Source organism: Cryptomeria japonica, chromosome 2 (assembly GCF_030272615.1).
Source record: "Cryptomeria japonica chromosome 2, Sugi_1.0, whole genome shotgun sequence".
Lineage (NCBI taxonomy): Eukaryota > Viridiplantae > Streptophyta > Pinopsida > Cupressales > Cupressaceae > Cryptomeria > Cryptomeria japonica.
The window spans coordinates 651,258,877-651,272,397 of record NC_081406.1 but is presented as its reverse complement, the minus strand read 5'-3'; the positions used below and the strand labels follow the sequence as shown (position 1 = coordinate 651,272,397).

The following is a 13,521-nucleotide window of genomic DNA, read 5'->3' as shown; positions in this document are numbered from 1 at the left end:
CAAGTATAGTTAGTTGAGATGAGGAAGAAGGAGAATAATCTACTACCATTATTTGAGAAGATGGAACGTTGGAAGCAAGTGAAATTTACAATTCACCATTAGAAGATGGGCCATTTATCCCATTTCTCTAGTTATTCTTGCAATTTCCCTTTGTAATCCATCATTTCTCTTTATTCCAATGAGGTAAATCATCATCAAATTTACGAGAAAGCTTGGCTCTTAATATAATTAAGGGGAAATCTATAATTTTTTGTTTAGAGAGTTGACACATATAATAAGTATTTGGAAATTTAAGATAAAAAAATCTTTGGGTATGATTTAATTAGAAATTTAAATTTAACTGAATTTTTTTATGTCCTTAGAAAGTTTAAACTCAACATAAACATATTTTTAAGAATGAATGGAAAAACCATTGTTTTCCTCAACATAAATAAAATTTCATTAAGAGGTTGCAAAATAGATTAAGAAAGGCTAACAGGGCATTTGTGAGCTAGGAAATTTGATCCAAAAATGGACTTAGAGAGCCCATCCCTCTTATACAATAGAATCTCAAGTCTAGGAAGCTAACATTAACATAAATCTATAGAGTTGCATCTTGGACCCTTGAGAAGGGCATCTGCATGGTCTATTTTCGTAAAGTAGAAAAGGAAAAAGCATTTATTTTTGGGTGTTAGACAATATAGATATTAAACTACATGAAGAAGTTAATCTTTTCTGACATACTCATGGAGTATGCTTGTAGAGAGGATAAACCCAACAAAAAATATAATACATACATAATTTTGAAGCCATTTACAAAAATTGTCAAGGCTAAGAATAGGAAATCTATTTTAAGTCGGGTTCTATAAGACTTACTTGGGAAACAACTTTGATGCAAAATTTCAAGGTTTATTTGGAGTAAGAACCATTATCTTTTGGGTCCAAACTAGCAAAACTAGGATTAACTATTGGAATGTTAAGTTTTGAAGCCTTAAAAGGAAATATTCTTAGAAGGTGACAAAATTAAGAAAATTGAATAAATGCAGAGGGAATAGATGAACTTATAATTAAAATAGAAGTTGAATAACATAGACTAGCTATTGAAAAACCCAAACACATGCAACAAATTCATGCTCAAAACTTCAATAGAGCTCAACCTCCTAAATTCCTTTGTTTCTCATATACTTTACAAATACCACCAAATTTCTCTTATTAGATACATTTGATTTGTAATGCAAATTAATTTCATTGAAATGCATAATCAAACTTTAATTTTATTTTGTATCAATTCCTTTATAAGTTCTTATACCGAGCACTTCCGAATATGACAAGTTGGAAAATACTTGCACCTAGTATTTCAATTTATAATATATTTGAGAGATAGGAGTGTGTGTACACTATCCTACATAATATAATCTTTTATTTTATCCATTAAATTTAGAGCTAAATATAAAACAAAAAAATCTCATACACTAAGTTTGAAAATGATCTTGTATCAATCTAGACAATTTTGTTCAGATTCATTGAAAGATATCTTAAGAAAGGATCAAAGTTATCTTTGATGTTGTCCATTAAATTTAAAATTAAATATTAAATTATAAAAATTTAATCCATAATATGTTTGACAAGAATTTTGAGTTACAAAAAAAAAATGTTGGAATTCCTTGAATACTATCACATGAAAGGATTTTAAGTATATTTATTCATATAAAAATTGGATGTTTATTATGTGACAAGAAATTTGAATCACTTTAAGTTTTTTTTTTTTTGTATTCATTAAAATATTTCTTAGGAAACGATAGAAGGTTGATTTAACATTGTCCATTAAATTTAGTTCTACATATAAAAATATTAAAATTTCAACATACAACCTATATTAAGGTTTCTTGAAAATGTTTAATGAAAATATAAAAGATATCTTTAATAATATAAAAATCTAATGTTCAACATATTTGACAAGAAATTTGAGTCACTTTAAATAATTATGTCAATATTCATTGAAATATTTCTTAGGATAAGTTAGAGGCATCTTCAATGCTCTCCTTTAAATTTAGGTCTAAATATTAAAATATTAAAATCAAATACACAACTTGTTTGATTTCCAATTTGAGTCAATTTAAAAAAAAAATTATTGATATTTCTTGAAAAGTATCTTATGAAAGTATAGAAGATATCTTTTAATAATATAAAAAATATAATGTTTTGAAAAAAAATTGGGTCACTTCAAATAATTTTGTGACATTCATTGAATGATGTCTTAAAAAGGATAAAAGGTATCTTTAATGATGTCCATTAAATTTAGATCAAAACAGGGAAAATATATTGAAAGACATAGATAACAGGTGAAAGAGTATCGCAGCCCTAAAAGACAATGGAGGAGCCCAAACCAGTTAGTGTTATGATGTCTCCATTTGGGAGCAATACATCGATAATGGCTAAGCAGGATAACTTACCAAGAGTTCAGACGCTAGCAGAGAGTGAAATTCAAACGGTTCATCTTCACTACGTGAGAGCCGATCTTGAGGCCTCCAAGCCACATGACACGCAAGTTCCTGTCATTGATTGGGACGGCTTGGGTGTCCCGCATCTACAAGAGGAGACCATTGCAGCAATCTCTAACGCTGCACAAAACTGGGGTTCTTTCAGATCATCAATCATGGAATCCCAAACTCTCTTCTTTCTTGCATGCAAGCCGTGGGCAAGGCTTTTTTCGATCTTCCCCTTGAAGAAAAGGAGTTATATAAAAACGAAGAAGCTGGAAGTTATATTGGCTATGGAAGCAAACTGGGATATTCCCCAAATGTCAAATTGGACTGGGGGGATTATTATTACAACGTCGCTTGGCCTCCTGACAGGAGAATTGTGTCCAAATGGCCCAAACAGCCCTCTGATTTCATGTATACTGTTTTCTTACCTTGGATTCTCGTTAATTGTGGATAATTATTATTTGTAACATATTCTGATGGGTGTTCTTGTTATTTGCAGGGAGGTTATGGACGAATATTCGAGAGAGATATACAAATTGTGGGAAGTGCTGATGCAGGTGCTGAGCAGAGGGTTGGGAATAGAGGATGAAAATTCATTGAACGAGGTAGTGGGTGGAGACGAGAAAGAAATGCGCATCAGGATTAATTATTATCCACCATGTCCTCAACCGGATCTGGTACTCGGGCTGTCTCCTCACTCCGATCCCAACGTTGTTACATTTCTTCTGCAAGATGAAACCCCAGGCCTGCAAATTCGCAAGGATGGAAATTGGGTTGATGTTCAAAGTGTCCCAGGCGCCCTCATTGTTAATATTGCTGATGCACTGGAGGTACACAGATTTGCATATAAATTCTGACCCCTTTTTATTAAATCAAGTTGAAAGTTATTTCCAAGAATTTGGTTTGCAAAGAAATGTTAAATCGAAGAAGTTATTAGATCGCCCATTAAGATAAAAAATGGGTTGTTTTTCTTTTGGGATGAGTGTGCAGATATTAAGCAATGGAAGATACATAAGTATCGAGCACAGGAGTGTAGTGAACAAGGAGAAAGCAAGGATCTCATGGGCTATGTTTTGCAATCCACAGGATGAAGTGATTCTGTCGCCTCTTCCAGCATTGATCGATGAAGACCATCCTGCTGTGTACCAAGGTTCATCATGGAAAGAGTATCTGCAAAGGTTTTTCACCAAAGGACTGGATGGGAAGGGGTATATTCATCAACTACAACAGTCGTGACTGCTACATTTGCTCTGCACCATTTAATGAGAGTTCCGAACTCCTTGTCAACCGTTCTTATCGGCAGGCTTATCTTAAAAGCATTTAAAAACTTTTTAAATATTACTTTCCTTCTATGAGTTGAAAGAACTGGATTTTTTTAAAGAAAGTAGATGGATGTCAATTTCCAAAGAAAGTGGATGTCAATTTCTTAAGAAAGTGGGTAATTTAGCTTCTTTATATATTTTGAAGAATGTGAATATTATTCATTCAAGAACAAGAAATTGTATGAGTTATTTATATATTTATACCGTATGAGTTATTTATATATTTATACCTATATTTATCTATATATATAATTTTAAGAGAATTTTTAAAATTTAATTGAAATTGTTTATTTTTATGATTTTTTAAAATTTTAATTATACTTTATTGTAATTTTGGTGGAACTCATATCTTAGTCTTTGATTATCAATCAAAGAGGTTTTAGTCTTAGGTTCATCCTCCTATATTAAGTAACTAAACCATTATGTGAGTTTGATTAAAGCCCTTCAACAACAACAACAATAACAAAAAGAATTAAATTTTTTATTGTGCATATTAAATTTCAAAGAAAAAATATTATAGCTAATATATTGCTTATATTAAACATGGTTTTAATTAGTTACACAATAGAAATACTTTGTGTTATATGATTATTTAAGATCTAATATTTATGAAGGAAAAATAAACTTTTATTCAATTTATTTTAGGGTAATCTAATAAAGCATATACATAAGCACAATTAACCTAGACTAACTAATGAGTGCTAACAAAATCTTGATATTATGATACTTTACATGATTATTAAATATAAGAATAAAAATAGAAAATATTGTACTTACCTCAATAACTTAAGAATCTCCAAAGATTGATACAAACATTGAATTTGGTTATAAACCTCTAAATCAAAAACAAATAATGGTAGACTAGTATATGAATTTTAATCAAAATATTTTATTTAGATTAGGCATGGATGAATCCAATATACACATGAACTTTTATTGTATAATCTAAAACCTTTTGTTCTTCACTGCACCTAGTTCAACTTAGTTTTCTCTACATCTTCTAATATGAAAACATTACGTTTGGTTACAATCTCAAAATTAGGAACAAATAATTTGGTAGACTAGTATTCAACTCCAAATTAGAAAATTTAATTTTGATTATCTAGGATGAATCCAAAAAATTCACAGTTGTGAATCTATCATGTACTTGTGAGCTTGTATTATGTAATATAAAATATTGTCTTCTTCATTTCACCTAATTTAACTTACTTTTTTTCATCTTCTAATCTATATGAGCTCTAGCAATATTTATAAATACCTTGGTAGCTCTACTGTTATGCTGGAGGGACATATTCTCTTAGATCAACCTACAAAGAATATATATTTATGAATGAAAATAACAGTCTCTATTTATGATTTCTCTCTTTTCAACCCCTATGGAGGTGGGTCACTATCCTATAGAGGTGGATGGGTGTTTTGTTGTTAATGGAGCGATACAATACTATGGGATTGCTAGTTGTTTCTGGGTGGTTTTGGGAGCCATTTTAAAACCCAAATCAAAGGTTAGGGGAGCATTTCAAAAGCCCCTTGCTTATGTCTGGCTGGATGCCGATAGTTTTGAAGGGCCCAACTTAGATCGTGATAGTTAGTGATGAGCTAGCCTTTTACTACCTAATTTTTCTGTATATGGGTAGGCGAACCTAGAAAATCCTTGATGTTTGGATGAGGGAGTCAATTGACTTCATCTAAAGGCCTAGGTTGTGCTGCCATCAGGTTTTGTAATGATTTTCTCTTAGTTTGGCTGGCTTATTTTTGCTTATGGTTCTGTTGGCTTTTGGTTGGGATTAGCCAGATTTGTTGAAGTGGTTTGCTGATTCCTTCAAAACGTGTTGTATGGGGTTTTGGGTCCCCCTCAAAACTTGGTTTTCCCTTAATAAAAAACACTCTCTAGTCATGCATATGCTCCTAGGATGTTCATGTAGAATTATAATTTTTTTAATTACCAGATCAAAATATTCTTCATCCTTAGAATGAAAAAAGATTTATGAACATATAGCCTATCAAAATGTTTTCGGTGCATATATTTAAATATAAGTAAATTAGCAATGAAATGTACAAATTTGCATTTAATTAGCCATGGGATGGAAGGATAAAGACATTGAGAATTCACTTAGTAAATATATCTTATATTTCCTTCAATCACTAAATATTAAATAATAGCCTTAATTTTCACTTCTACCTCTATATCTTAAATATTTAATGCACTCTTCTAACATAAATTCCTATTAAAATATTCCCTATTTCTATTACTATTATATATCATAGTTACATATTTTTTAATAATATTTTGTTCACCCTATTTATTTAATATATTCATTGTGTTTTAAATTGAACACTTCATTTCCACAACTACCAAGCTCCAAATAAAAAAAGCTTTGAATAAATTTTGATTAAAGATTATGAAAATTATGAAAATAAAATATTTTCATACTATGATAATTTTGATTGATGTTAATATGTGGTCATCATTGATATACATCCTTTATTATTTCATAAACTTTTGAGAACTATGCCAATAAGAATTTTAAAAAAAATAAACATTTATTATGTCGCTACTTTATTCACCATTAAATGATAGTTGTTTATTAACTAATGATTATGCTAGCTACTATATAAATATTCTTTCATTACATTGAATAGATCATTAAGTTTTCAGAAAGCTTCAAACCGGTATTAGAGTTGTGCTTGAGAGTATGTGGAAAGAATGGCAATCTTTATGATAGTGTAGAGATGGAATAATCATAAAGCAATTTTAGATTGAATGTAGGAGATCTAGACATAGAAAAGAATGATGTTGACAAAGGTTGTGGAGCTTTAACGTCTGCTAGATACATTTTCTTTGGAGTTTCTAAACTATTTCAATAAGTCTATTTTATCCACATCCACTAATCAAGGTATGCTTGAATTGATAAAAGACATGAAAGAGAGAGGTTTAATGGGCTCATGTTGAAAGCAAGCTAAGGTGTGGAAAATGCTTCCTAACACTAATCTAGTGGGGGAGATAGTGCAAATTTTCTTTACAAATCTTAACTATTATAGAAATAGAAACACATGCACTCGAATTTGTCAACCATACATCTTTTGATGCATGCATTGCCAAGGCTGCAAGAAATTCTTCACCATCATCTTGAGAGGATTTTCCTAAATCTAAATTGAAGGTTCTATTCTTCTTCTTTTTATCCTCCTTAAATTCTTTACTAAAACAACCAGTTTTGTCATAGTTCAAATGCTTGACTTCGAGTTTCTAGGAGACATAGATCTCCCACAAGATTTGGATTTGCCTCTTTCATCTTTATTATCCTTCTTCTTTCCTTTCACTTTTGATCTACCACAAACTACTAGAGCCTCCTTAGCTAACTTGGGAGTCTTCCTTCACATCTCTTCGAAAAGTAATGATGCTTCCACCTCATCCATATTGAATTTGGTGGTTTTACTCCTGATAGCCATAATAAGGTGGTCCCATGAGTCAAGCAAAGAGCACAACAAAAGAATGCAATGATCCTCCTCAACATTATCACCAACAAAACCCAACTGAACAACAATCATGTTGAATGCATTGATATGATCAGCAATGGATCCTCCATCTTCCATCTTCAAAGAATACATATTCTTTCTATAAAAAAGCTTGTTTACCAGGGATTCACCCTAATAAACATCTTCACACTTCTTCCAAAGATATTTCATAGTCTTATCTTCATGGACATTCAATAATACATAATCTACCAAGCAGAGCCTTATGATGCCATTAGCTTTTCTATCCATCATATTCCAAACATCCTATATTGTGGTTTGAGGTTTTGTTCCAAAGATTGCAGCCCATAGATCTCTATCCATGAGAATATATTCCATTTTCAACTTCTTAAGTTTGAAGTTGTTGCTATTAAACTTCTCCATATCAACTTTATCAGATGTTGTCATCTTCTTCTTGCAACAATACTTTGAAAATACTTTGCAAAAGCTCCCACTCAGACTAGGATTAGTATAAAAAATCTACTACCCAACTATGGAACCAAAGCTAGCCAGGATTTTATACCAATTAAAAGGAAGCTAAGGTGCAAAAAATGCTTCCTAAAACTATAGTGGGAGAAATAGTGCAAATTTTCTTTACAAATCTTAATATATTACAAAAATAGAAACACATTCACAAGGAGATAATGAACATGCATAAAGATAGACACAATGAATAAAAAATACATCATGGGCAAAAACCCTTTTTGGAGAAAAAAAACCCACACTCCAGAAGTATTGGAACTTTGTATTCCAATAAACTAACAATTGCAATACAATATCAACACTTAGCTTCTCCAACAAGATTCTTCAACAACCAATCCAACAAAAAATTGAATTGATTTTGACAGCATAATATTTCACTTGCAAACATTACATAACTACTACTCCCTAAGGCTACCTTATATAGAAAAATACAAGAAAGAAAAAAGCTTATAGATGAAGCAAAAAGATGGGATCGTGTAAACCATTTGGCCCTATTTTTTAACCATCAAAAAGCATGCAAATGACACAAGTAAATCTCCAAATAACTTCCCATTCAAACCTCCTAATTTGGGTACCCAAAATTTACTATTTTGAGATATGACAGATGCTCTTACGCATCGTACAACTATGATAACTTACAACACTTATAGTTGTAAGAGGCCTTGTCTTAACCAACTATTATTAGTTGATTCTCTTACAACTTGTCATAACCCAGCTAGGCCACCCACCTTCTCTATGCAAAAGGTATCTCCTGCCACTTGTCAAATATGTCATTGAATCTATCATAAGTTGTCATAACATGATATTTTTCAAGATCCTGAAATTGGGATGACTACCTCCACATGTGCAACATGTGTGTCATAGAGTTATCGCCAACTAGAATGCCACCAAGCCTGTAGGTCCCACTAGACAACTAGACATTCATAAAAAATTAATCAATTAAAATAATAAATAAATATAATAAATAAATGCAATAACAAATGTAAGGATTTGTAAAGATTGGGATAGCTGAATCCAGACATTCACCCACTTGTTGTATATATATCGCCACTCTACGTTTATGTGCAAGCCCACCTTTTAGATTATTTCATTTAGGGCCACCAGTAATCTCCTCAAGAACATCGTTCGTGTTTAGAACAGCGCTGGATCAGAATACAACATAGCAACATAAATTTATCCGAAGGTTTTAAATAGTAACAAATTAAATCCATGTGCTAACTATCATCGTGTAGGCAGATAAATAATTGTTTTTCCTTAAGCCGGTTCCTTGAATTCGAACACCCCTGTCACCTTTACTTGGCAAGCCGATTTCTTCAATTTTGCATATATTTCCTGTAACCAAACTTCCATTTGGGTAAATGCAGCGACGGAGTTGGCAAAGAATGTCGAATTTAGCCTTGCGAATGACAGATGCATTTGCTTGAAAGTTTCTAAAGCCTTTAAAACAAGTTCATTCGAGAGTATAACCTATAATCATTCCATCATGAGATGGTGTCTCCTTCAGGCATTCTGTCAAATAGTTCGCTGCGCTTGGACTATGCTCTCCATATTTTGTTTGCATCAGCAATCACCGCGTACTTGCATTTGATTCATGAAAATTATTATTATTGTTAGACATAGGAGAAACGTAATTATTAGGAAGGATAACATAAGAAAATGCATTCAAAAAGAAAAAGAAATAATGGAATGGAAACTTCAAAAATGAAAAAGAAGTAATGGAATGGAAACTTCAATGTAAGAAAATAAATCATTCATGAAATATGCTAAGCATCTTATGGTACAAGTACACAATGATTTGGTGATCTAAAAAATTAAAATATCACATATAAGATATTAAACACATTTAAATTCTTGATGCATGAATGAATATAAAATAAGAACAAAATGTTATTGTGAAAGAAGTTTTATCAAACTAGTTCACATCTACTTAGTTGTCCTATTCATACTAATACTTAAACTCATATAGAAAGTTATGACCATGCTTTTCATGCTTTTCTTACCTTCTAACGTTTTTATTCTTGTCTTTATATACAAAATATAATAAATTTTATAAATATAAATAAATTAATATTATAACTTTTTTTTCCTTAATATCTTTATACATGTGCCCCTCTAAATCTTTTGATAATTTCAAACAAAATTAATAATTAACATAAAACATAAGGTGACAATTACCCCCCAAAAAAACCAAACCCTGGATTAAACATGATGAAATGCCCTTCCCTTTCCGAAGATGGAACCACAAAAGTTATAATCCACTGCCGCAAAAGTTATAATCCACTGCCGCAAAAGTTATAATCCACTGCCGTGATTACAAAAATCACGGACAACAATCCAAAATTGAGAAATATTCAATGAATATTATGTTCTCCATGTTTCCAATTGATTGGCCTTAACACTGACCTCTGGATCCATGGGAACTACAACACCTACATCTGTACCATGAATGAATGAATGAGTGGAAAATATCACACCCACAAAAAAATAAACTTACATAATCGACTTAATCGGAGTAGCAGCTCCGCCGTTATTTGTAGGGTTATGGATGAATATGCGAGAGAGATATGAAGATTGTGGGAAGTATTGATGTAGGCGCTGAGCAGAGGATTGGGATTGGAGGATGAAAATGCATTGAACGAGGCAGTGGGTGGAGACAAGAAAGAAATTCACTTCAGAGATATGAAGATTGTGGGAAGTATTGATGTAGGCGCTGAGCAGAGGATTGGGATTGGAGGATGAAAATGCATTGAACGAGGCAGTGGGTGGAGACAAGAAAGAAATTCACTTCAGGATTAAGTATCATCCACCTTGTCCTCAGCCGGAGTTTGTACTCAGACTCTCTCCTCACTCTGATCCTAATGCTGTTACGTTTCTTCTGCGTGATGAAATCCTAGGCCTGCAAATCCAAAAGGGTGGAAATTGGGTTGATGTTCAAAGTGTCACAGGCGCCCTCATTGTTAACATTTTCTGATGCACTGGAGGTGCCCAGATTTGCATTATATTGTTTTGTCAATGACAACAATTTTAGATTATATAGATATTGGAATATTTCAAACTTTTTCTTTTACGGAAGATTATCAGTAAATCTAAAAGGATATTAGGGTTTATTTGGTTGAATGTGCCGATAATAAGCACTAGAAAATACAAAAGCATCGAGCAAAGGAGTTTAATTCACAAGGAGAGAGCAAGGATGTCATGGGCCCTCTTTTGTACTCCACCCCCCGTTGAAGTGATTATCTCACTTCTCAAAGAATTGATTGACAAAGGCAATCCTCCTGTTTATGAAGGGTCATCTTGGAAAGAATATTTGCAGAAGTTTTTCAATAAAGGACTCCATGGAAAGGGCCAGGTTCATCAGCTACAACAGTCCTCAGTAGTACATCCGCACTAAGCTCCACTCTCGTTTCCCCTGGTTGTAATCTAAACCTAAGACTAAGACTCAATAAATAAGAGTAAGCAATGCTAAACATGGGCTACTTTACTTTCTTTCTACTTCTTTTCTTAATGTGGTTTAAGAGTTGTGTTATAAGTATATATATATATTTGTATATCTGTAGAACAAACGACTAGATTCAAATAACAAACTAGAAAATCTACTAAAGCTATTTTCTTCATTTGCTATAAACGACGCTTCGGGACAGAACAAAAATCTGCCTGGAAAGCTGACAGCGAGCTCTTGATTGCAAGATCTCACTATATATCATTTATCCAACACCTGAGAGTTGTCTTATATATATTTTTATAGTGATGTTTGTTGGTGTTGATGGTAACTCATCATTCCCTTGATTATAAAAATTTAGATGATTCAAAAGTATAGTTATAGTAGTTATAGTTGTTATGTGTTGTTTCTGGATTTAGACTGTATGTTTTTATTTGTATTACGTTTCAGATCAAATTTTGTGATTCATCAACAGAATGATATAAAGCTCAGAATGTAAAATTTTGCAACTAATCCTACAAAATAGAGACTGGATCTAGCTATAAAATTAAAGCAAAACTTGCATATTGAAATCTGAAGAAAAAGATCAGAATGCAATTAAATCATTTATATTATAAAATCTGTATGAATTACAAATTATATATAGCTCACAAGAGTAGAAACTATGCAAGAATTGCATGTAATTTATGAAGATGTAGATCAATTAAACTGAAATTACGAGGTAGAGGCTAAGTGAGTCTAATTCATAGTTCTCCATAGTTAGCTTAATGTAAAACAGAGCATGTGATTCTCCACAATTCACAAAGAAAGACTCGAGCTTATTGAACACTAACACCCCCCTTAAGTCTAACTATAGAGAGATTTGGGTCCTAGCAACAAAGCTTGATTAGGTACCCAATTACAAAGAAGAAGAAAACCCAAGTGAGAGAAACTCCTAACCATTTATTCAAACTAAAGAAGAAAGGTTTAATTGCCGATGAAGAAGAACTGCAAATGAATCCACACTGCAACATGATTATATCAGAGTCGTAGAAACCACTACATGAGTACCTCTAGGATTCTTTGAAAATGTAGTTGTACATATTTTGCATTGCTCAAATGGATGAACAGACAGGGACATAGTCTCTGAATACAAAAACTGATCATCTAAAGACGGGAAGATATGAATTTGCAGAAATGTGCTCCAAGCTAAAGAACTACAAAGATGACCTTCGGTTGGGATAATGCCTTTGTTTATCCAATGCTCAATTATGTCCCACTAGAAAGAAACTCTGGAAGCACTTGAGGATGTGAATCTGGAATCTCATGTAGTCAAGAACCCTGCTAGAAAGAATCTCTAGAAGCAAACAAAGTTGCAACATTGGAATCCCATGTAGACAGGAATTTAGAACAAAAGAACACTTTTGGCTACCAATTAGAAGAAGAGTGCAAATCTTAATGGTTAATAGCAACTTTAATCTTCTATTTTATTTTGGAAACTTATTGAAAGAAACCTATACTAGATGCTTTAAGCAGAAACCCCTATATAAAATTCATAAAAGTTCAATTTTTACAAAGCCCCAAATTTCCCAAATCAACATAAGAAGAAACCAAGGAGGATGCAAAAATTAGGGGAAGAATATGCCTGCATCCAGAAACACAAGGTTTACATCAATTTCCATGGTGATGCTAATCTTCAAAAATCTGTCTATAAATAATTGGTGTTTAGCTTCTTTGTCCTAGCAATCTCACTCTGATACTATGTAAAAATTGTAGCTAATCCTGTAAAATAGAGACTGGATCTAGCTATAAAATAAAAGAAAAACTCCCATATTGAAATCTGAAGAAAGAGAACATAATCCAATTAAATCATTTACATTATAAAATATTTATAAATTACAAATTATATATATATCACAAGAGCAGAAATTATGCAAGAAATGCATGTAATTTCTATTAAGAAACATTCAGGGACTTAATGTATATATATATTAGGTTATTAAGAAACATTCAAGGACTTCCCCCTCTTCCGATATTCCTGGAAAATAGGTGCAGATCATAATATTTCTTGCTATACCCCTTCCCTCGAATAGGGATACAATTGTCCTACAATTCTGGGGCTTCAGCTCATAGCTCTGTGGGATCATGTTGCCAAAGGTGGACTGGACCTTGCTAGATTCCATTCCAAATGAGAAAGGTGGCTCTCAAAGAGTGATAGTGGAGGAGCTAGAGCATTTATTAGCTAAAATGATTATGAATATGCTCCTATTTTCTGAAAATATTTCTCTAATTAGATCGATTTCTAGTGGTAGTGTTGCAAACA

General features: G+C 32.3%; 1 protein-coding gene across 1 annotated transcript; it reads left to right on the top strand.

Annotated features, from left to right (window-relative positions):
- The first annotated feature begins 2,306 nt into the window (after window positions 1-2,306).
- LOC131038376 (leucoanthocyanidin dioxygenase) lies at window positions 2,307-3,986 on the top strand. The gene is made up of 3 exons (XM_057970794.2): window positions 2,307-2,876; window positions 2,965-3,295; window positions 3,456-3,986. The coding sequence occupies exons 1-3, from the start codon at window positions 2,665-2,667 to the stop codon at window positions 3,699-3,701; spliced, it is 789 nt and encodes a 262-aa protein (XP_057826777.2). The 5' UTR covers window positions 2,307-2,664; the 3' UTR covers window positions 3,702-3,986.
- The last annotated feature ends 9,535 nt before the right edge of the window (window positions 3,987-13,521 follow it).

Excerpts from the sequence above, each read along its gene's own strand:
- LOC131038376 (XM_057970794.2), top strand. The coding sequence starts at position 2,665 with ATGCAAGCCGTGGGCAAGGCTTTTTTCGATCTTCCCCTTGAAGAAAAG. Across the intron at positions 2,877-2,964 it reads AAACAGCCCTCTGATTTCAT|GGAGGTTATGGACGAATATT; the intron begins GTATACTGTTTT and ends TGTTATTTGCAG. Across the intron at positions 3,296-3,455 it reads ATATTGCTGATGCACTGGAG|ATATTAAGCAATGGAAGATA; the intron begins GTACACAGATTT and ends ATGAGTGTGCAG.